Source organism: Euprymna scolopes, chromosome 7, assembly GCF_053919585.1.
Source record: "Euprymna scolopes isolate OS-2025 chromosome 7, ASM5391958v1, whole genome shotgun sequence".
NCBI classification, from domain to species: domain Eukaryota; kingdom Metazoa; phylum Mollusca; class Cephalopoda; order Sepiida; family Sepiolidae; genus Euprymna; species Euprymna scolopes.
The window spans coordinates 151,978,497-152,004,569 of NC_136488.1; the positions used below are offsets into that span (position 1 = coordinate 151,978,497).

The 26,073-nt window shown below is 33.6% G+C and overlaps 1 protein-coding gene across 2 annotated transcripts in view; it reads left to right on the top strand.

Moving 5' to 3' along the window:
• Nucleotides 1-26,073, top strand: part of LOC145280058 (regulator of telomere elongation helicase 1-like) — a 1,039,981-nt gene that overhangs the window by 844,910 nt on the left and 168,998 nt on the right. For both annotated transcript variants that reach the window (XM_080131745.1, XM_080131746.1), the window contains exon 18: nt 13,403-13,516. In XM_080131745.1, coding sequence (XP_079987871.1) covers nt 13,403-13,516 — 114 coding nt within the window. The remainder of the gene's footprint in view (nt 1-13,402; nt 13,517-26,073) is intronic.

Here is a 26,073-nt window from a genome sequence, read left to right on the forward strand (position 1 = left end):
CTTACGTTTTTTTTATTTTTTTTTTTAAGTATGTTGAACTGTTCAATTCTTGACAGCACCTGTTTCATAGCGCAGAATCATTCATGTAATTATTATGTCAATTTATGAATTTTATTCCACCATAACTAATCAGAAGAAAAAAAAAAAAAAATTCAAAGATGGCGTAACTAAAAGAAAACTCAATTGTAACTTCACTTCCGATTTTCGCATTTTGTAATCATGCCTATATTCCTTTATTTTCTTTTAAAGTTGATTTCCTTTTTTTCTAAGGGCGGAATAAATCTTAAAATTGACATAATAATTATATGAATGATTCTTTGCTACGAAACAGGCGCTGTCGAGAATTTAACATTTCAACATACTTAAAAAAAATAAACAGTAAGATGGACAGCATCTTGCAATTTGGAATATAGATTTTTGTCATTTATATAAATTATTGTATAATTAGATGATCACAATGAAAATTCTTGGTTATATGATGTCCGTTTCATTCTGGAACTGATCCAAGATCGCAAAGAACCGTGACCAATCTTGTGTTTTGCTCTGGTTAACTCGCGTCTATTCTTTTCTCCTTACAATCTCTTTATTTCTCTTTTTATCCGGTTCCTTGTTCCATTCAATAGTCTCTGCCAGTCTTGCCATTTGTGACCTCATCTGTATCCACTTTGGTTCCCTTCATCTTTTCGCAGAACTTGTTGCCGCCAACTTTGGTAACAAAGGCCTACGCATTATTTCCCAGTATTCTTTCAATGTTTCTTTTTCAAGTTTCTCTTTGACGTTATATATGAAGCAGGAAGATATGGGGGGGGGGGGAAACATGGCTTCCTTGCAACGTACAGAGAGAATGTAAGGTGTTCGTTGCTATTTATTATTAAGAGTTTTTTTCAATTCACTGCTCAACTCAGGGATTTCAAACTGGGGTCCCAAAAAGAATTCTACTTTTGAGATCCATGTTAAGTAGTAAGATATCAATATACACATCTCTATCTCTGTCTCTACTATTATATAAAAGTCACTTTGTGTGTGTGTGTGTGTGTGTGTGTGTGTGTGTGTGTGTGTGTGTGTGTGTGTGTGTGAGAGAGAGTTCCTTCCTTATAGATTCCAAAATGGCTGAGCCTATCTTTTGCAAATTTTACACAAAGCTAATTTATATGTCTGGCAGTGTTCTTAGATATGTTTTGGACAGAAATTCATCTGATAAGTATTGAAACTCGAAAAAAATCCAATCTTAAAGATAGTCTTTCTTCTCTTATAGAAAAAAAAAAAAAAAAATTTACAGTGGAATATTTTACGTTACACCTGCCAAAGGAAATAATAAAATTATTTCCTTCAGCCAATGTAATGTAAAATATTCGCCTGTAAATATTCTTCTTTTTTATTTATGAGGAGAAAGACTGTTTATATCGTCAAGCTGACATGATATTGTAAACAAACACAGACAGAATTTGATGAACGACATTATCATTATCATTTTTTTATTTTTTATTTTTTTTTTTTTTATTTTTTTTTTTTCTTACGAATTAATCCACTGGACAAATTTGATGAACGACATTATCATTTTTTTTCTTTTGGGATTTTTTTTTTTTTTTTTTCTTACGAATTAATCCACTGGACAAATTATTCCTCGTAATATATAATAATCAATAGAAGATTGATTCTATAATAATACATTCGCAATGTACATAAATTAAAATATCATGTTTAAGCATATTGGGACAGTGCTGGGCAGCCAGCTCGTAATATGTATGAAATTATATTGTAAATATATAATCTACTTATATATAAAAGGTACTTTGTGTGTGTATGAGTTCATTCTCTATGGACATTGAAATGGCAAAGTCGATTTTTTAAAATTTTCATACAAATATACTTTATGTGTCTGGCAGTGTTCTTAGATAGATTTTGCATTGGAATGTTATTGATAAGTATCAAACATCAATAATAAAAAAAAAAACGATTCAAGAAGGAACAGTTCAATTTTGACCTAAGTTAACACTCTTATACAGCCTAACATCATAAGTGCATCTGTAAAGTTTTATCACCGTACCACTAGAAGGATCCGGTTCATAAAATCAACAGTAGGTTCTTTGATAAGACAGGGGTGTGTTTGAAATGAATATTTGTGTTTAAAGCACAACTGAACCATGATACATTTTGCATTTTAAACTTTAATTCAAGCCATTATGTAAAAAATTTTTTTATAAAATCAACCATAGATTCTCTGCAGTGCAGTGTAGACTACAATGTATTGTGGACTAAGTTACTGTTGGGAGAGGCATATGAATCTTCCTCCTGGTGCATTGTGGTGGGTCCCCGACTAGAACAGGTGATCAATCGATTTGATTGAAAAATGAGCAATTTCACTGACTTCGATGGCAATAAAAATATTGGAAGTGTGTAACATTTTTTGTTGATCCTAATTCAATCCCGGGTAACATCAGGTCTCCCTGCTAATCTATAAATATAAAAGCGAAAATGTATGTGTATGTATGTACGTATGTACACTTTTGTGTATGTCCGCAAAAGGTTTTTTCTGGGGCCTGCTCGCTCGGCTCCCTCATTCTTAAAACTTTTTATATCACATCTAAATCATAATATCTATGAGTTAACAACGGGGTTCGCCTGTCTATTGAATTTGCCTGACTTTGAAACATTAAATATTCTACATTTTTGGATTGCCACGTGTTGTTTTCGTTTTTCGGTATAAAAAAAGTGAAACTCGATTCTAATATCCAGCTCCCTAGCCCACGGCCAGTGATCTTCAGAAAGCGATGTAACGTTTGGTCATTGTTGGCTTTTCACCGTCATATCAGACAGTTGATTTCATTTCGAGACACTCCCCTAATAAGCGGGAAGCTGCTTTTCGTTCCTCAAAGTTCGGTAAAAGCTGTCTCGCACAAAATTTAAACTGCTTAACATCCATTGCTTACGTTATGTTTCAAGGTCAAACATCACGCAACTTCCTCGCACCTGTCAATTTCAGTTTATAAGCGTTAACTTAACACACTTATCAATTCCTCTTCCCTCGTGGTCGAGATGGTTAGGTGTTTGGCTTTTTTCCCTTTTTGTTTCCACCTTTGCGTCAAGGTTTCGGGGTTCAAGCCTACCTTCCTACTAAAACTTTTTTTTTCTTTTACACCTCCAAACACCTGGCCATGTTTTGATCTACCCCCCCCCCAACAACACACCTCCAAACACCTGGGCAACGCCGGGTACCCTTGCTATTAATACTATAAAAGGGATATATAAATAATGCTGCTTTCTTTGGTTAGTATGTATTGTAGAGCTAGGCTACATGAAATATAATTACAGTGCATGTGGTACTAAATCCTCACTATTTCTGAGCTCATGTAGAGAATATAAGGTGTTCATTACTGCTTATGGTAAAAATGTATTCATTTCAATATTTAACTCGGAAATTCCAAACCGGGGCTCACAGAAACTTTTAGAGAGATCACAAAAAAGTAAATCTATAGTTTATGCGTTTATGCTAAGTAATAAGATGTCCATATAGAAATGATATGTATAACAATTATATTGTCAATTAGCAGGGCCACCAGGTGTGGCCTGGTCATAAAATACGTTTAAGTATGATATTTTAATTTATGCAGATTTCGTATTTAATACTATAGACTCAATTATTTCACATTGTATTATACCTGATATATAGCCTTGATTTCAAAAGTAAAAAAATATATATGATTTGACCCCGAAGTGATTTTTTTTAAGCTCCTTACATCAAGTGGCTTCATGCCTTGTCTGGAACGATTTTTATAAAAAAAAAAAAATTAAAAGAAAAGAAGATGAATTCAAAAGCAAATCGATTCTGCTTTGTCACTTTCCTCGGTCTGTCTTGGAGATCACATTCTTCGAATGCTAACACCATGTGGGAAAAAAGAAATGGAAGATTGTTCCCAAGAGACACAGACTTGTTCTTGTGTTGACTACAATGAAGCTGACACCACTTGACAAAAGAGCTCAAATATTGACAGAACTTCTCTTTTTATTCTTCATTCTCCATCTTTGTGCTGTTTTTTTTTTTTTTTTTTTTTTGTGTGTGATCTGTATTATGAGATGGAGAGGTTCATTTCAGAGATGTGTCCTCTTTTTTTACTTTTTTTAAATTTTTTACTTGTCCTTTGCAAACCACTGGCCTTGTCTATTGGCAATATTTAGTTGGGTCGAGTAGCAATTGCTAGCAAGTCAAAAAATCAAATGTTTCTATGGTTATGAAGAATGTGTTAGAGAGAAATTTCAAGGAGTGTATTCGAAGCAGATCTTTTTTTTAAACTTATTTTTCACTTGAAACAAAGCATATATGCCACTGAACTGTAAGAGTTAATGTGATAGAAGTCAGATTTGAGGGGTGGGCTTGGGGGGGTTCAAGATATTTGTTCACATTACATTTAAATTGTTTTAAAATGTTTGTATGGTCAGGAGAGCAGGGAGTGTATTCCAAAGGTATGCGAAAAAAAGCTATCAGAGTAGAAAATTTTCTGGCATCTTGGGACTTTTTACGGAGAAGGGGTGAGATTTTGCTGCTAATCGAATCAGTGGGGAGCACTTACATTGGAGGGGGAGATATAGGTGCAGTGAGTTCATCAGAACACATTTTGTGGGAGAAGGGATGCAAATCTGCGGTGATGTAAGAAGGGTTGGGGCTTGGCAAATGGTGCGGGACTCACTAAGTTAGTGATTCTTTCTTTTTTGTACCTTGTCCTAAAGAAGTAGACACTAGTGATTAACACACCAGCCCAGATGTGGCAAGAATGCTCAGTGCACGGGTAAATGGTGCATTTATAGAGACGTATGAGAGCCATTCCAAAAGTAATGCATCTTAGTTTTTAATTTAAAAAAATGTTGAAGAGCTATGAAGACAGGAATGGTGCTATTAAAATAAGCGACTTTTTTTTGTACATAGCCATTCTCAATGCACTTTTGACAACGACACTGTTGCCACTCTGAAATCAATGAACCCATCTCCTAACTGGGCATCAGCTTCGAAAATGTTCAACAGGCATCAGTGAATGTTGATTTTTTTTTCTGCATGGACATCTCTGCTTCTGACGCATGCTCATGATAGGAATTGGTTTTTTAGAGTTTCACACCATCAATATCTGCAACAAAAAGATGAAACTTTGGGGTTATGAATGCATGTTTAGTCATCATAACAATGCAATTTGCAATCCCTTCTGATCCATTTTGATTGGATAAAAAAATAAGAGCCATTACTTTTGGAACGCCCACATGTGCATCACTTGTTGATGGCCACCATTTTGTTTTTGTTTTTTATTAGTTTTAAGCTGCCTTGAAATGAATGGATGACTACAAATTATGTAAAATATTTTAATTATTTTATTAATCCTTTCTTGACCATTGGGTTGTGTGTCATTGAAAATTTAAATATATCCAATGGATTTGATTTTGGTTCAAATCCAACAGTTTTTTGTCCTAATGGTGAAATTTACATAAAGAAACAGATAATAAATGCCTACTAGACACGATGCTCGAGTGACTAATTTATTTTATTTTCAGGACAACCTGGCATGTGAATACTTTACAAGTAAACCTTGACTAAATATTCAGAAGAACATAGTATTCGCAGCTCAAATAAGATCTCCTTTCTATGGCTAACCCACAATGACTTTTATGTAGAACTAACCTGGTTGACCGGGTGTTTGGAGGTGTGTGTTGTGCAAAAAAAAAAAAAAATAGTGGTAGTAGGTAGGCAGGCTTGAACCCTTACTGCAAAGGAGGAAAAGAACATGAAAAGAAAAAGTGACATCTTTGCCGTTGTTGCCATTGCCAAACCAGAAGTGGCAATAGTTTAAATTAAGGCTAGTCAATCGAAAAGAGGGGATGACTTTTGAAAATATCGACAAAAAAAAAGCGACCTTCCTTGTAGAAAAGTGCCTAGTTGAAGGTGAAGGAATTAATGTTTTTTGGTCAATTTTTCAATATTTGTTGTCTGAATACCGATCTCATGTAAATCCGTCTTCTCTATCAAAAGTTTTAGGCATACATACATACATACATACATACATGATACATACATACATACATAATACATACATACATACATGATGGCAGCAAACTCGTTCTCGAGTATTGCCATTAATACATCTCTGGCTCAAATGAGGCAGATATGGGCGCCACCAGCAGCACGTGCCAGATGGTCACTTCTATGAACCTTCTATAGTCTTGCACATCTGCTGATGACCGGGTCCAGGCTGTGGTGCCCTAAACACCTGTCGGTCCAGATCTTGGATGTTCCAGAGCCTTTATTTCCATTGACGCCCATATCTGCATCAGTCCTCATTGAATGTCCGTTTGCCGTTTTAGGCTACAGCCAGCCTTTTTTATTATCGAGATACACACTGATGGTAAAAGGTGTATTCCATTACATATCAAGTAATACCTGTGCTTGAAGCTTTTTATAGTGAGGAAAGACTTTGCATCGAGACAATCCCACTCTCTGAACAACTGCCACATTGAACCAAAAAGAAGAGCAAGTCAACATCATTGGATGCAGCAGTTGCCACAGGTTTTATATCAGTTTTCCTTCCCCCAGATACATACATACATACATTCAAACAGACAGCTGAGATTTATATTATAGACTAGCAGGGGGAGGTACCCATCGTTGCCCAGGTGTTTGTAGGTGTGTGTATTTGGGGAGGGGGGGGGTAAATCAGAACAAAAAGGAAACTTAACGATAGCGATTTTAAAAATGGAAAAAAAAGAGGGGGGTGGGCGGCAGGTAGGCTCGAACGCAGAACCTTGAGGCCAATAGGCTGAGCCTGAACACCCGTGTTATGGCGACAGTGGCAATGTAAGAGCGATTAAAAAGTGAGTCAAGTCAAAAAAGAATAATTGAAAGAGGTTTGATTGACAGGTGGCCGCTTAATGAGGTCATTGCGGGAGCATTACGACGACGTAAGCAATGGCTATTCAGCAGTGAATATTTTTAGTGCGGTACAGTTTTTAATGATCGTTTTTGCGAGGGGGAGATGAAGCGGCTCCCTCGTTTATTATTAGGGGAGGAGTAATAAAGCAATTGTCTAATATGATGGTGAAGCCGACATTGCCCAATCGAATCGAGTTTCGCTTTTTTTTTATTATTAAACAAAAGCAACACACGGCGATCCAAAAATTTTAACAATGAGGAAGCCGAGCGAGCAGCCACTGGAAAAAAGCCTTTTGCAGACATACATAAAAAGTGCACATACATACACACACACACATTTTCTCTTTTATATTTATAGATGGTGCACCTTCTTCGAGTGATGTTACCTCAAGTTACAATACAAGGATTGATACTCTACCAGACTAAATGAATTCTTGTCCTGGAATCTGGTGTAAGACTAAGAGAACGCAAGAAAAATATACTATAACATATTTAAATCGTCAATTAGGTAAAGGAAAAATATTATTTAATTAATTGGAATTCTTGAACACTATAGCTTACTACAAATCAAACCCATAGGAACAATTTGTGATAGAAAATGCCCTATCGTCCTTAGCATTACAATGTATTACCATAAAACAAAGATACAATATTGTTCTCTCGATGTTGACAGATATTTATACTATGCTCAAATAGTTTGTGTTTTTGAATTTTTTTTAGAAAATCTGTATTATTTGCATGATTCCGACTGTTATAGCTCCATAACTTCTTCAGGCGTATGTTATTGAACTTAAATTTTTCTGCCAAACTAGGGAATCTGCTTGGAATTTTTAACAGGACAGCTGAATTTACCAAATACTTTATCCATTGCACCACAAGATCAACAAGATATACCTGAAGAAGGTCGGAGCTTACATCAGCCAGAAACATTGTGAAAATAACACTTGGGATAATGCAAGAGTTGTCTGAATAATCCAAATAAAAAGAATCTAATAGATTAGTATAGTCAATTGGCAAAGATAAATTTTAGAGACGATATCCATCCATCCAGCACAGCCGCAGCCAAGATTGAACTCACTGCACGAGTTTGTAGTGTAATTCAAATCTTGTATGTAGCTGAATACTTGATGTTTTGCCAGGGCTATCAAGGGTATTTTTTTTTGTGACGCCATCACTAAATGGGGTCCCATCTACCCTCGAGAGAAGGATAAACTATACCAGTTTCTCAAACTGGTATTTTACCTCGCGGTATAGACAATATGGATTTGTTTTATGGCATATCAACCTGTTCTGGGTTATTTAATGTCGAAGTACAATATCTATGATATACAATTAATTGACCATAAGTTGTTTTGCCAAAAGTTGGGTAGATTTAATGTAGTATTATACTTGTCACAACAATATTAGTGTGCAAATGAAAACACTAGATTTATCATCAACATAGTCTGTAACTGTAGCCATTAGGTCACTCATGCATCACCTAGATAGTATTTAATCATAGAAAAAAATTATTGTTGTATAGAGGTATAAGTATTATTTCGAAAGTATTAGTCTTTGAGTGGTATAGAGTTGGGCATGGCCCCCTCGGACGGCGTAGAGTTGTGCACGGCCGCCTTATATGGCATAGTCGTGCACGGCCCCCTTATATGGCATAGTCGTGCACGGCCCCCTTATATGGCATAGTCTCCCCCCTCTTGGATGGCATAGTCGCGCACAGCCCCCTTGGATGGGATAGAGTTGCACATGGCCCCCTTGGATGGCATAAAGTTGCACATGGCCCCCTTGGATGGCATAGCGTTGCACATGGCCCCTTTGGATGGCATAGCGTTACACATGGCCCCCTTAGATGGCATAGAGTTGCACATCGCCCCCTTGGATGGCATAGCGTTGCACATCGCCCCCTTGGATGGCATAGCGTTGCACATCGCCCCCTTGGATGGCATAGAGTTGCACATGGCCCCCTTGGATGGCATAGAGTTGCACATGTCCCCTTAAACAATATACTTATTTTACTGGGTTATGTTTTAGATTAGAAATTTGTTCATGGCACACTAAATCTTATATTGAAAAGATATATATTCAAAAACAAAAAATATTTTTACATCAATTGTTTTTAAATCTTACTGTTCCACCTTCCATCATGTTATTCATCGCATCATTTGGGAATCACGGCTTTCAGCAAAATAGTGCCAAAGATTATCTTTAGATAGAAAAGAACAAGTTGTCAGAAATAGTCTAGATATATGAATGAAATATGTTTTGGAATGAAACACTGAACAAAACCAAAAAAGAGAACACGATGCACCTTCAAGCAAGATATGAATAATAAATTATGGCTCAAAAAGCTTTCAGGAATATTAAATATTCATAAGAAATATTATTGAAAATGAAAATAACTCCTTCTTAATAGTAGTGGTATTATTTGACATTCATGACTAAATTTACTATCAGATTTTCGTGTGAGTGTGTGTGATTTGCCTAATGGATGTGATCATAAACTATGGAATCAGCCAATACAATTCTTTTGAGTGTGCATACACTAATACAGTTAAATAAAATAGCTATTTGTGTTTAATTAATTGTACACAATATTTTTTTTATTATTTGGATTCTTTGGACTATTTTCAGATTTGTTATCATCTTGAGTGTAATTTTCCCAATGTTTCAGTTCCATCGGATATTACTAGATAAAGGTTCTCAGTAATTTGCAGTTGTATTTTTTCTCTCTTTTTGGTCCCCCGACAAAAGGAGGGTGGACCTGTAAATTCACCCTTGTCCGTTCGTCCATTCGTCTGTTCACACTTTTATCAATAACTACGCCTTGGAATTTTTTAAATTTTGCACAAACGTTAAACATGATATGAGTAAAAAAGTAACAGAACGGATTTTCCAGGTAAACTCCAGCAGCCGGGGGAGATTACTTTGAAGGGGATTAGAGTTTCATATTTTAATGTCGTATTTTCAAATAACAATTTCATCTGCGCTCACAACTTGGTACTTCAAAATATCCAATAAATTTTAGAGACAATTTTTTTATCATAAATTTAGAATCAGTCAAACTAGGCAATTTATATATGGATTTTCATCAGAATTTAATAAGGAATTCAATAAAACTGACTTCAATTTGAATAGAGCTCAATTTAAGGCAGACGTTTAGTTTTTAGATATCTTACTAAATTTTTGATTATTCGGATTACTGTTCTCATCTTGAGTGTTAATCTCAATGGTTTGGCCGATGTTACCTCCGACCTTCTTCAGATGTATCTTGTCTGCAAGGACCTATGGCATAACGGATAGAGTATTACAGTAAAATTCAGTTCTGAGTGCCACTCCTCTGTAGATTGTATGTTCAATACACAGAGCAGTTATACTTATTGATGAAGTGAAAAAGGAAGCCATTATTTTGAATTACATATCATCAGAACAAAATATCCTGTGCTACGTTAGTTCAACGACATTAGGTGATATTATGGGTGTATATATTCTTGCCTGTGAGTGAATGTGTCTGTGTGAATATGTATACATATTTGACTGTATGGCATAATCACGTTGACATTCCTGTTCTCGTGAAATCACCGGAGTTAAGCAATGTTGAGTCTGGCTAGGACCAGATAGGTGACCATTTGGGAATTCTAGGCGTTGTATGTGCTCTCCACTTATCTTGGTATTTTCCAGTTGTCAGAACCTCCACTTGCCATTGGTATTTAACAATGTTTACTGACAAGAGATGTGGTTGGAGATTGTGCAACTCTTACCACAAAAATTCCATGCACAGACACCCTTACAGTGGGTATCCATAGTCTGTCCAGCCTGAAAGAAGCCACCATATGTTTGAAACTGTATGTATTTCTGCTGAAATGCAATATCGGGCATTTCACTAGTTAGATTGGATAGCTTTTTCATGCCTATATGATAATATTATTTTAAGAAATATATCTTTTTGTGAATTCATGTTGAACCAGTGTGTTTTAATTTGGTAATAAAGAATTACACAATTTAAAAATGTTTTTTAAAGATGTTTTTTTTCCATGTCCGTCACAGAAAATAAAAAGAAAATGAAACTGTTGATATTAAACCCTATGTAGTGGGTTCAAACTTTTAAGTAAGGGACCGCGAGTACCAAAAGGTTTGATACGTCTGTTATAGACGGAAACAGAAGAAAACAACTTTCAGATTTTTAAAGGCAGGTGATTATTTTTTTCAAGAGTGAAAATATGACTTCAGGGTTGACAAAATATCTATCTTTGATACCGATCAGTTTGATAATGTCCTTGCAACTTTGAAACGAGGTATTGAAGCAGCTGTTAGTCGCCAAAAGTATAGGTCCCAAAAAAATATATATAAATAAATAAAATTAAAAATAAAACGAATGAAGGTTTTGCTTTTTTGTAAATTATCGTTCGACAAATTTATCGCTTTTCTAGCGACTACACTGTATTTCTACAGAACAATGTGTCATGGCATGACGTAGGGCAAGCATGAAATATAAAAGCATACAGGTATATATAGATATAGAGAAAAGAATAAAAGAAACTGAAGATGATAGTGTGTTACGTGTGAAATAGTTATTTTTTTTTTTTTTTGTATTTAACCAGCATGACCCATGTCCCAGTGTTCCTATTTACTTGTGTCCCCACGAGGGCAAAGTTAGACACAAAGTCGGTTTTTAATGTAGAGAAAATCCAGCTCCTCAACAAGAGGCCTTCTGGATTGATTACAGTCGGCTCAGTCTAGAAGAATCTCTTCGTTATTAACCAAGGACAGAATAGAGTAAGTCTAGCATCAGAACAGATACAACACTTTGGTCTTAGCCAAAAAGACAAGGATCTTGTCCGGAAAAATTGAGGAAATTAAGAATCACAACCTCCAGAAAAGTAAATTGAATAAAAAGGATGAGAAAGACGTTTCCCCCCCCCCCCCCCGAAAAAAAAAAAAAAATTGCTAAGCATTTATTCACCATGTAGAAACTATTTTTAAATAGAACTGGATAACAGTAAAATGAAAACAACAGTCGAAAAAAAAACTAAAAAAAAAAAAAAAAAAATGAATAGTTAATTAATGAGAGTTCGTTTTGCAAAACAATATGCAAATTACTTAACTTTCAGATGCCAGTCATATCAACATGAATGAATATATTAGAAAAACTGTTCTTCTTTTCAGAAATAGGAAGGTGACCTTTTAATCTCACTGTAAGTGCGACAAATGGCTCAACTTGATAAATATACTGATTATGTAGATTTTACTATTTTGAATCAGTTGAATTGTTTGTCAAGTTGTTTAAATCAAAAACAAAACTGATATCAATTTTGCCCTAGTTTCTTCTGTTGCCTACAGATTATTTCATGGTTCTTTCCCCACCACAATGCTTAAATACCTCCCTTTGTTGCAGCTGAACAGACCAAACCTGTGATGATATACATTCACATTAAACCCTCTGCATAATAACACCAGTATTTGCTCAGAGATGTACTGGCAATCTCCTTTTGCATTGTGTTCTGCAGTCCTGAATGCGCTGCCTCAGAATTGTGTGAATGAACATGTATCATTGTCACATTTTCAGAGTTCTGTATCGTCTAACTATCATGATGTTTCTAAGTTTTATGCATTCCCTAATTATCTTAGTAGCTGCTGTCTATTGCTAACGGTTTTGTGACCATAGCTTAATTAAAAGGGGAAAAAATCCCTAACTGCCAGACTGCAACAAACGAAAGTCATATTCTATTTGTTATCTATTGAGAAGAGAATTTTTAAAAATTGTTTAATTTTATATTATTTTATATATATATTTATATTATTTTATATATATATTTTTTAATATATTTTATATATTTTTTTTAATATATTTTATATATTTTTTTTTAATATATTTTATATATTTTTTTTAATATATTTTTATATATTTTTTTATATATTTTTTTAAATATATTTTTTATATATATTTTTTATATATTTTTTATATATTTTTTTTATATATTTTTTATATATTTTTTTAATATATTTTATATATACTTTTTTTAATATATTTTATATATACTTTTTTTAATATATTTTATATATTTTTTTTAATATATTTTTATATATTTTTTAATATATTTTATATATATATTTTTTTTTAATATATTTTATATATATTTTTTAAATATATTTTATATATATTTTTTTAAATATATTTTATCTATTTTTTAAATATATTTTTATATATTATTTTAATATATTTTTATATATATATTTTTTTATATATTTTTTTAATATATTTTTTATATATTTTTTTAATATTTTTTTTATATTTTTTTATATATTTTTTATATATATTTTTTTTTACTATATTTTTTATATAGATTTTTTCTGGGCTTCAATTTTTAAACTGATGTGTTATACATAATTGTAAAATCTAAAACTCCTATTAAATAATCTTAATTTAATTTTAATTTTTGCTAACTTGAAATTTTAACAACAACAAAAAAACTACTGAAATTTTAATGTTTTCCATAACAGTGCATTTCCTGTGGTGCTGCAGAATCCTCACGTCATAGACAAAAATCAAGTATGGATTGGAGTTTTACAAAAAGGACCAGATGGAACTGTGCTTAATTCAAGTTACGAAACAAGGTAAAAATTTTCTTTTTTTTTAATTTTTTTGTGATTGCTAATATATCTGCTTATTGGCATGCATCTGTCTCAAATGATAATGAGGTTCTGAATTTCAAATTAGTCTGTTCGCAAATTGCAGCATCTATTGTGACTGTGCAAGTTTATCCTGAATTGACAGGCTCTTTTGCAGATGCCCCAGATGTAAATGGTGTGTGATTATGAGAGTACTGTTGCAGCCCTCTATCGCTGTGTGCACTCTCTTCTCTCTCTCTCTCTCCACTGTTAGTCCTTCTCTCCTCTCCCTCCACTGTTAGTGTCTCTCTCTCCTCTCCCACCACTGTTAGTGTCTCTCTCTCTCCTCTCCCTCCACTGTTAGTGTCTCTCTCTCTCCTCTCCCTCCACTGTTAGTGTCTCTCTCTTCTCCCTCCACTGTTAGTGTCTCTCTCTCTCTTCTCCCTCCACTGTTAGTCTCTCTCTCTTCTCCCTCCACTGTTAGTCTCTCTCTCTTCTCCCTCCACTGTTAGTCTCTCTCTCTTCTCCCTCCACTGTTAGTCTCTCTCTCTTCTCCCTCCACTGTTAGTCTCTCTCTCTTCTCCCTCCACTGTTAGTCTCTCTCTCTTCTCCCTCCACTGTTAGTCTCTCTCTCTCTTCTCCCTCCACTGTTAGTCTCTCTCTCTCTTCTCCCTCCACTGTTAGTCTCTCTCTCTCTCTTCTTCCTCCACTCTTAGTCTCTCTCTCCTCTCCCCTCCCTCCAATGGTAACCTCTCTCTCCTCTGTTAATCTCTCTCTTTTCCTTCCACTCTTAGTCTCTCCTCTCCCTCCACTGTTAGTCTCTCTCTCTCTCTCCTCCCCCTCCACTGTTAGTCTCTCTCCTCTCCACCCACTGTTGATCTCTCCTCACTTCTTTTGGAGTATGCCCCCTCCAGTGGCTGCTGTTTGAAATACAGCACCAAATTGGAAGAAGGAGGACATACTCAGTTTTTTCATGAGTATGGATAGGTGTTACAAGTTTTTTTTTTTTTTTTTTTAGAGATAAAAGCCTTTTTTTTTCTTTTTTTTTTTTTTTTCAGAGGTGAAGTGTATTGGGTTAAACACCTTTTTAGAAAAGTAAAAATTTAATCCTTCTTTCTGTATAGATTAAAAATCTTTTACAACATAATGGGGCTAATTTTAGGCAAAGAGGAGGGTGATTTTTAGGAGATTCACTTTCAGTTTAACAAGATGCAACTACTGATAAGGATAGAGATATTTTTACATCCTTTTTCAGAACGTTAAGCACAAAATCAAGGGTGGATTTGATGAAAGTGTTTTTTATGGAACAAACTGGATTCTAACCTGGCACACTCACGTTTCGAGTCCCCATCATTAATCACTTAGCCACTGCCCCACTCCTCACCAATAACAATACATATAATGTGTTGGATCACAACCATTATTCTATGTTGATTTCATTTGAAAATTCAGAAACTATGACATATCTTTAAATATGTTACAGTCCTGAACGTACTATCTCACAATTGTGTGAATGGACATGTATCGCTATCACACAATTGTGTGAATGGACATGTATCAGCGTATATCATGTATCGCTATCACATTTTTGGAGTTTTGTATTATCTACTTATCATGATATTCCTAAGTTTGTGCATTCTCTAATTAACTATGTAACCTCTGTCTATTGTTAACGATTTTTATGACGATGAATTAATATTTGATTAAAAAAAAATTATTTTTGCATAATTAAAAATAATAAGTCTGTTTACTTCTGTTTTTTTTTTTTAATTATTATTATCATCATCATCATAATAACAATAATAGTAGTGTTGACAACTCCATTTTCTTCAATTGCAAATTGGACAACTGTCGGTTATTTTCGGCTTGGTTTGGCAATGCATCATGTGGTTTCAACAGGATGGGGCCATGTGCCACACAATGTGCCACACAATTAATTTACTAAAAGAAACATTTGATGAATGAATAATTTCACAAAATGGACGTGCCAATTGGCCAACTCATTCGTGCAATTCAACCCCATTACATTATCATGAGGAGATATTTAAAGTCCTATGTCTACACTGATAAACTAGATACAGTAGACCACTTGGAAGATAATATTTGACACGTTATTGCCCAAGTACAGCTTAATTTAATGTGTAGAGTTGTGAAAATTAGACCTAGATTATCCATCGTATGTGTGAGTCATATGCCCAAATTATAAATGAAAAATTTAATTTTTAGAATAAACCACATATTTGTATAATAAAAATGTTTTTTGATTTATTTTAATTTAAAGTTTGCTGCCCCTAAAAAAGAAAAACATCCTTTATTATTATTATTATTATTATTATTATTATTGGTTCTCCGACAAAGAAGGAATTGGATCTAGTAATTCATTCCCGTTTGCTGTTCATTTCTTTGCACTTTTCTCAATAACCAGTAATTGAATTTTTTTAAATTTTGCACAAACATTAGTCATGGTGAAAGTAAATTTCTGCCAGAACGGATTTTCTGGGATAAATTTGGTTTCACCCCCTAGGGGTCACTGTAGGGATAAAATTTCCCTAAAATCGTTCGTTCGTCCGTTTGTTTGTTCGCCCTTTTCTCAATGACAATTCTTTGAATTTTTTTGACATTTTGCACAAACATTGGTCATGGAGAAAGTAAATTTTTCACTCGTGGACAGGGACCCTGCTTGCTCGGCTTGTTATTACATAAAGTAGTATTTTCTTTATTATTCTTACATAGAAGTAAAGAGAATTATTAGATTACCATCGAATTTACATTCATATTTGTGGTTGTACAGGCATACATATGTAACGTGGCCATTACATTTCAACCACTCAGACTCACACGTTGTCTGGTACCGTCACAGGAACAAACAAAAAATAAGAAAGAAAGAAAAATTTGACGCAGCATATTTTTTAGTACAAATGAAATGCGTTTATTCATGGTTCTTCCAAAATAACGGATTTCATTATCTTTCAGAACTATTTTTGCGCACACGTGTTTATACAATGTTCTGCCATATACCATCTGTTTTTTTTTTTGCTTTTTTAAACTCTCTCTCTCCCGCCACCTTAGTCCGACCCTTGCCAGCATTTTTCTTGCCTTCAGATTCACATGTTCATCTTCCCCGACTCGCACTTTGCTTCTCTTCTTTGCCTGACCACGTGCTGTCCTTTTTTCTTTTTATTTTTATTTTCTTCTTCCCATGACGTCAGTGCGTATAAACTTGCTTAATTTGCATGTGTGCTAAGACAGCTGCTGCTGCTAATATTTTCACTCGTCAGCTATCATAGACTGCTGCTGATTTTCTTACATGCAGCCACACGTGCTATAATACCATGAGTGCACTGCTTTGTTACACATATGCAAATTAGATACTGATAATGAGAGTCACTTTTTTTTTCTAAATGCTCACAGAGACATTAAGAAATATTAGAAAGCAGTTGAATCAGCATAGTGAAAGCAAGAAGAACCCCCAATAGCATCCACCGGTTCTAAGGAACGCAGAAGCAGCCAACAGGAGACTTAGATAGGAACAGTGATTACAGACATGGAGCTGAGCTAAACTAGACTGGTGGCTGGCCCACGTGTTTTTGGTGCTTGATATATCTGGAATGGCTGAAGTGTGCCAATAACTCAGTTGTCGATTGGCGAGGGTCTATCACGTTGGCATAAGATGAGATGAACTTATTTGGAGCCAGCTCAACCAATCCTGGGTAAACGCCATTGCAGTTCCAGCAAAAAATACACAGAAAGCTGAGAGAGAGAGAGAGAGAGAGGGGGGATGATTTGTCCAGTTAATTATAAATTACATCTCATTATAACAATTAAGACAGTTTTTTTTTTGTTTTTTTTTCAAACCTAACTCAATTCTAGAACTAAGATATAGTTTAGCATGCATCTTGTGTTATTAATGCATATAAGAATAAAACCTAAGAGAAACAAACGTCAATTAATTCACACTTAGTATAATCTCTCTCTCTCTCTCTCTCTCTCTCTCTATATATATATATATATATATATATATATATATATATATATATATATATAGAGAGAGAGAGAGAGAGAGAGAGAGAGAGAGAGAGATAAGTCATTATGTCTGTGTGTCTCTATTTTTTTCTAGAGGGGCGAAAGACAGGTCAAATGATTGCATTTTTTGTGAACCATTATTTTATATATATATAAAATCCAGTAAAAATAGTTGCTAAAGTGTCAAATTTCTTTTTTTTTTTTCAATTTTCACCCCAAACAAGGCACAGTGCCACTTTGAAGTAGGGGTCTACTATCAGGGATATAAGTTGCAGGGATATTATGAAGGGAGATGAGTAGCAAGATGTCTGTTGACATTACACTTGAACTTCTGCATGTCAGTACAGTTGGGAAAGCAAAATCCTGGAAGGAAGTTCCAAAGTCTAGCAGTTCTGGGGAAAAAACTATTAGAGTAGAAGTGTTTGTTGAGGGTATTTACGTCGAGAGGGTACAAGTGGTTGTAGTTTGTAAGAGCATTCACGAATAAAATACTTGTAGAACAGGTAGAGGGATGCAACATTTCGTCGATGGGACAAGTTGAAGCTTAGATGTCAGTTCAGGAAATATCAAGTTGGTGACTCTTTTAAACCTTGTCCAGGAGCAAGAGACTAGTAGCAGATGCAACAGCCCAATGTGACAGCAATACTTCATACATGGGCGAATGGTGGCCTTATAAAGGTACAGGATACTTTCAGATGTAAGTAGTTTCTAGCACAGTAGAGAGAACCCACCTTCACAGCAGTCTTGGCAATGCTCTCAATGTATCTGTTCCAACTTATGTTCTCTGTGAACGTTAGGCCGAAGAGTTTAAAAGAAGTACTTGCAGGTTATGTGTCGTTGGCCATTACTATTGGTGGTAGAGAAGGTTTCTTGTAATTATTGAATGAAACCAGTTTAGTCTTGGCGGCATTGAACGTGACCATTCATTTTTGTCCCCATTCCACTACGGATTGGGCGTCTTTCTCTAGTGTTTCTACCATTTCCTTAGATATGTGAAATTGGAAAATATTGAAACTTGGTGACAGGCATAAGTTAACGTAAAGTGCTTTTATATGCATGTGCAAATATACGATTATACGTTAAAGTCGGTTAATTTTCTTATCAGTCAAGAACCTAGATTCCAGTAAAGCAACTGGTCCTGATGGCATCCCAATTATAGTGTTAAAAAAGCTTTAACCAGAACTTGCTCCCATACTAACGAAACTATTTAAGCGCTGCCTTAAGGAGAAGTGCTTTCCGACTCCCTGGAAGGCCTCATCAGTTTGCCCTGTATTTAAGAATTCAGGTGATAAGTCATCTCCCTCTCAGTACAGACCAATAAGTCTCCTGTGTGTTATGAGTAAGTTGCTGGAATCCATATTAAATAGAGAAATAGTCAACCACCTCAGCAGAAATAACCTTCTTAGTGACACACAATATGGTTTCCGCTCTGCAAGATCTACCGCAGATGTGCTGACGGTTATATCCCACAGGATTAGTGAATCTCTTGACAAAGGCTCCCTTTCTAGGGCAATTGCTCTTGACATATCAAAGGCCTTCGACAAAGTATGGCATAAGGGTCTACTTCACAAGATTTCCAGCTACGGTATAACTGGAAATGTTTTCTCAATTATTAAATCATTTCTCTCCGATAGGCTCATAAGAGTAGTGGTAGATAGACAAAAATCGGAGGCCTGCAATATAAATATATATACGGCATCACATCAAAGTCTGTAAATGACAAAGTTCTCTCTGATTCTCTCTCCTCTGATCTCAAGCGCGTGGTTCAGTGGGGGAAGATGTGGCTGGTTACCTTTAATGCATCCAAAACCAAACTCCTATCCTTACATAATCAACGCTCTGATCCCCATCTGGCGTCAATTGTGATGGATGGCTCTCGTCTGGGTGAGGCCCCGTGTTTTGACAAGCTTCTGGGTTTGACCTTTACTCCTGATCTGAAATGGAACACGTACATCAAGTCTGTTGCCAAGGTCGCTGGAAAGATGGTGGGATCCTTCTACTGCTCCAGGAGATATCTCACTACTGATGCAATTCTCTATCTATATAAAAGCCAAGTACGTCCAAGGATGGAATACTGTTGCCATATCTGGGCAGGAGCTGCTAAAAACAGCCTATCCTGCCTTGACAGAGTACAAAATAGACTTCGTGGCTTAGTGGAGGATGCCCTTTTCTCTACCCTGCAACCTCTCTCCCACAGAAGAGACGTTGCGAGCCTATCCTTGTTTTATCGTTATTTCCATGGCAGGTGCTCGTCTGAACTCCAATCTCTGGTCCCCCCTCGCCAATCTTTCACGAAAAACACCCGACTAGCTGAATCCACTGTGAAAAATTTCCCCCACTCTATATCTGTGCCTAAATCAAAACGCGGATTCCATGAACAAAGCTTCTTTCTTAGAACTGCATGCCTGTGGAACTCTGTTCCGTCTGCCTGCTTCCCACTGGACTACAACTTGGATGTGTTCAAGTCCAATGTTAACAAATTCCTAATGAACTGCTCCCTTAAGTAAACACTTCATCAAATCTCCACACTAACGTAATGTACATGCAATAACCCTTATCCCTGAGTGGCTTCCGGGCCTTGATAAGTGGTGATCACTGTGTAAAAAAAAAAAAAAAAAAATAAGATAAAATAAAAAAACTCGTAATTTCTCTTTTAAAAGTAGGTTTTCTTTATGGATTATACTTCCAAAATAAACTATTAAAGTTGTTTTAAAAGTAATAGAAATATTTTTTTTTCATTTTTTAAAAAACAGTAATGAATTTTACGAACGCAATATTTTTCAATTTTTAAACTTTAAAAATCTATCAAAATTTTTCTATTGATTCTATTTTTACGATATTTTCAGGGTCAATGTGAAATTTTATACTCTTTCCAATAAACTGAATATAATATTTTAGGCAAACGTTTTTTTTTTTTAATTCACGCCCCCCCCTCATTTTCAAGTGTCTATTAAAAAGTAAATAATTAATTTACTCACCAAAGTTTTATATATCATAAATTGAAGAAAAAAGGTCAATAAATAATATATTCAAATTTAAAACAAAAAAAGTAGTGTTTTTTAGAAATTTACCTGTAAAGTCCGAAGTTTAAAACCTTTTTTAAAAAAAAAAAAACACATTGTTTTTTTTTTTGTTGTTTGTTTTTTTTTTTAATGAAACCTTTGGTTCTTGCTCCTTTAATTGAAAAAAAAAATTAAGGCTTGAATTACATTTTTCGAGGAATTATAAGCTTGGAAAGACAGGGTGGAATTATTCAATATTTTTCACAAAATTTCTGACACACCTAGTCAAGTGATAGCATAAATCCTAATAACTAAGGCTGAAGTGCTAAATGTTTCGGTTTGGATTCTAGTTGATGAAGCTCATTTTTTTTTTCTTAAATAATTACTATATACTGGGTACAATATGATAATCAACAGAGTATTGTCAATACTCGGTACCCGGTTCTGATGGTGATTATTTCGATCAATAAATTTTTGTTTGAGCCAAGATATGTTCATCTGAATTTAAAAGTTAAAAACCACAAGACCTTTTTTGTCAACATGATATCAATAAACTTTTTTATTTAAACTGAAATTATTTTGATTGACAGGTTACTTCACTTTTGCCTAATTTCAAAAACATCATAAATGAACCCCTTCCCATTCTCTCTCTCCTTCTCTCTTTTTTTTATACTGGGGTCGCTACTTATCAAAAGCCACTTGTGGATAAGGGTTAACAAGACGGGAATGGTTGCCAGCTGAAAGATAAGGAACATTATGGAAGTGCTACATAAAACCATTAATCAATGGTATGAACTGCATTTGATTGCTTATGGGGCAGTTCATAAAAAAATTTGTTGACATTGGATATGAAAATGACCAAGTTGCAATCAGCAGGGAAGTAGTCCTGTGATAATGTGTTCCACAGGTGGTAATATCATCCATGTAAACACTTCTCCTCACTATTTTGTAATGGATGATGTCACAAAACTATGTCACCCACTGTGCACAGTGACAATGAAGCATGCAAACAAACAAGATCCGCAGAGTTTTAGTAGTATATAGGTTAGGTACGGGCAAAAATGAACAGAATAAAAATAGGGGGTCATAGTTTTGAAAGCCGATTTATCATTTTTTTTTGGAGGTTTCCAACTACTTTTTGATTGTATTTGGAAGATTAAGGACTAAACTTAATTTCCAAAAGGAAAAAAATATTTGTAGACTGAAAAAAAAAAAAGTATGAAAAATGTTTTCACGGTGAGCTAACGAATTCAGCTAAATTTTTAAGTTAAATAAATTAATTGTAAAAAATCCTTTAAAAGATAAATATTAGTTTTCTGAGTCTATTTCAAAGATAATTAGTAAAGTCCTAAGATATTGAATTAAATAATTTAAAATAAAAACACCTTAATTGGCCCAAAAAGCGAGGGATTCTGCCATTTGCAAAATCACAACAAACGGAAGTTTTGTAAACATGGATTATATGGAAGCACAAAATTTCAGCTAGTCGAAAGGTTGGCTAAAAATTACATCATGTAATTAAACGTAGGCAGAGGTGCTAGTTTTCTTTTTTTCAGCCAGACATGCATCCGTACATTCCTATCCTAAACGTTTTTATCATTTTTACCATTTTTTTATTTATTTTTCTATGTTCCTGTTTTTAAATTAATTTTTTTTTTAATTATTTTTCCAAATTATATAAAAATTAAGTTACGCTGGAAGTTTCACATTCATGTAAGCAAGGAAAATATTAAAATTTTACATATAAAAATTATGCGAAACCTGTAATTTAAAAAAAAATGTATTATAATTATAATTTTTTTGTGTGAAAAATATTAAGTAGACAATGCTTAATTCAATGATAATATCGGTATTTCAAGAAATTAATTTTTCTTTGAGTTATATCGAATTCATTAATACAGACTTTGGAGCTTTTTTTTGTAATGTTCCGGTAAAAATGAAATTTTTTTGTTATAATTTATGATGCTTTATTTTCATAAAAAAAGCAAATATAAATCCATTCATTTTTTTTTTTTTTACTACAGTAACGGTACTTTTGTTTAAACAAAATAATACATTTCCACTAAGATTTAAATAAAAATAATGGGTTAAATATATTCCATGATCATTATTTGATAAATACTGAAAATTTCATTAAAATTGGTTAATTTCCTGATTTTTGGTGAATTTTTAAGTAAAGCGGGGAGTCAAAATGTTTATACATTTTGAGCATCGGCATTCATTTTACAAATATCTAATATAGGTTGACCTACATAGTGTTTGTAGTCGTGTTCAGAACTTTCGGATATGATGTTTAAAAGGATCTAAGTTTATTGGAATTTACTGTTTCAGAAAGTAGGGATGGGGGTTGAAGAAAAAGTAAAAAATAAAAACAAACTAAAATAATGAAACGATTTTTTCTTTTTTTTTTCATATGTTGAAAAAAAAAAAAAATGCACATATGTGCATATTTTTTTTTTCTACATGTTAGTTTTATTGTGATGCCCACAGAGACATAAATCAATAAAAATAAATCGATTTTATCATTTGTATATTTTTTATATCCCCACTTATTCTAATTTTGTCTTGACTATCATTCTTACTTGACAGTGACGTCAATAGACTTCAGACATTTTATTTCATTTGAATTATTCAGAGAACTGTTCACATCTTAAATGTTATTCACACAACGTTTTCCAAGGACCTGTGGCATAACGGTTAAAAGTACTAGATAAAATTCAGTTGTAAATAAGATTCTTCTGGATGTTGAATGTTCAATCCTCAGAGCAGGTGATATGAAATATACAATTTAGAATTAGTTAATACTTCTACAAGAGCGTTCTAACCCCATGCATTAAATAAAAAAAGTTCTATTCAAAATTTCATGCAGATTCTCGAGTTTGGTAGAAATATTCCCAAGTTCAACAAGATACACTTGAAGAAGGTCGGAGGTTACATTGGCTGAAATATTGTGCAAATAAAACTCAGGATGAGAACAGTAGTCTGAATAATTCAAACAATACAAATTATTAATCCTCATCTCAAAAAATTCAGAAACATTTTATTTTATAGAGATGTTGGATTAACTATTGTGGATATATATTTCTCTTTTATCTTGAAATTTACTGCTGAGGAAGACTTCAAAAATTCAATCTATCAACCAATTAATTATTAATTTTTGCTAATAGAGTAATTTATTTTTTAAACAAGTTGCCAGATTGAATTAAAGAAGAGCAATAATAGAAGCAATTTTATCATGGAATTGGATGAATTCAGAAATAATGGTAAAAAGAGATGAATAAGGTATTTTGAGGAACTGTCAGATGATATATTAGGTTGACAAGAAAGTTCTTGCAGAATTTTTCATCTTGATTTCAAATGAGATATTTTTAAATAAGTTTTCGTTTTAGTAACTTTAATTTACATATTATTGAATTCAAGATGAAAAAAAGCAAATTCACACAATTTTCTTATTTCAATTCAAGATTAATAAGGTATTTTCAGGAACTATCAGATGATATATTTAATAGATATTTGATCTATTTTAGTAGTATGAAAATATACTTATGGCAACTAAGCTACACAGAAACGTTCATGTTTCATTCTCAAAAGAAAATCATCATTTATATATTTACTAGCCTGAGTGCACGGCGTTGCCTGGAGGTGTGTGTTGAGCAAAGAAAAACAAAAAATAAGTGGGAGTAGGAAGGCAGGCTAGCTCGAATCTGTACTGGGAAGGAGGTAGAGAACATGAAAAGAAAAAGTGACATCTTTACCGTTGCATCCATCACCAAATCAAAATGGCGAAGATATAAATTAAGGCTAATCAATCGAAAAGAGGGAATGACTTTCAAAAATATCAGTGAAAAAAAAAGTGACCCCTCCTTGTAGAAAAGTGCCCAGTTGAAAGTGAAGGAATTAATGTTTTTGGCCAATTTTTCTATATTTCTTGTCCGAAGGGTCGAGCTTTAAAACAATATTGATCTTGTGAAAATCTATTGCCTCTGTCAAAAGTTTTATACATACATACAGACAGACAGACAGACAGACAGACAGGTGAGATTTATATTATAGATTTCATTTTTTCAAATAACAATCCTGTCTACACTCATAATTTTGCTAACTAAAATATCCTAGATTAATAAATCTGAATCCGAGAAACAATTTTTTTATCTAACTTTTTTTTTTTTCATTATTCTTTAATGCTGAATAAGCTACCCAAAAGTCATGAGTGACTTTTCTGAGAAATGTGATTTTTTTATTTAAAAAAAAAAAAAATGATTATTTCTCTTGACAATTTCAAAGAAATTCTTGCACAACAGATATGACATCAGAATTGCTTTTTAAATCTCTTTCTTCCTTTAAAATCAAGAAATAGGTTAAAAATCACTTGGTACTATCCAGGTGAGTATGGTGGGTCATGTAGTGCAATTTTCGTTTGAAACAAAAGATGGCATCTCCATCTACCATTTCTTTTCTCTTTAACTGCTTTTAGTCAAAGTGACATAGTAGTCAGCTGTGATAGTGCCCTCATGATACAATCAACAGCATTCTCTCAGCATCCCAAATGATAACGTATCACTCTTTTGTCATATTGTGGACTACTAACAGTTTCATCGTAACTGTGCTGAGGCACCGTGAATGTGAGGCACCATCACATGATGAAACCCGTGGCACCATTTTTTAGGTAATGTCTCTAAATAGGGTTTGCGGATGATATGAGAAAAATAAGGCATTCAAAATGTTTCTCATCTTAAGCATTATTAAACTAGAGAAATGCACTATTAAAATGTGTGAAAATAAAGATGGATGTCATCAGCAATTTCATAGAGCATGAAGCAGCCTTGACCTTGCGATCAAAAACCAAGATCGAGTAAAATGGAATGAACCAAGAGAAAGCTGACAAGTCAGAACATGGCAATTTAAACAAATTGTATTTTTATTTGTGTAGAATAAATGAAAAAAAAACATGAAAAATAATTTTAACAACTTTTAAACAATTTTTTTATAAATTAATTTTTTTTTTACAATTTAGAATGACAAATAATTTAAACAACTTTTTTTCAGAACGAACTGATGCAAAACTGATTAGTTCAAACATGACAATTTAAACAGCTTTTATTTAAAAGATGTTTAAATGATTTATCATTTTAAATTATACAAAAAATTAATTAAAAAATAAGTTTATTAAAAGATGTTTAAATTATTTATGATTTTAAATTATAAAAAAAAATTAATTTAAAATAAAAATTGTTTAAAGTTGTTTAAATTATTTTTCTTTACAAAGTAAAAATAAAAGTTGTTTAAATTGTCATGTCGCAACCAATCAGCTTTAGATCACACATTTTAATTGTGCATTTCTCTAGTTTAAATTATTAAAAAAAATTTAATTTAAAATAAAAAGTTTTTTGAGAAGCTGTTTAAATTATTTTCCAAATTTTTTATTACCTAAGTAAAAAAAAAAAAGTTTAAATTTTCATGTTTGCTTTGCCTCAGTTCATTCTGTTTGTAAGGCAGCATCACATGATGAAATCCATGACACCATATTTTGCTCAATAG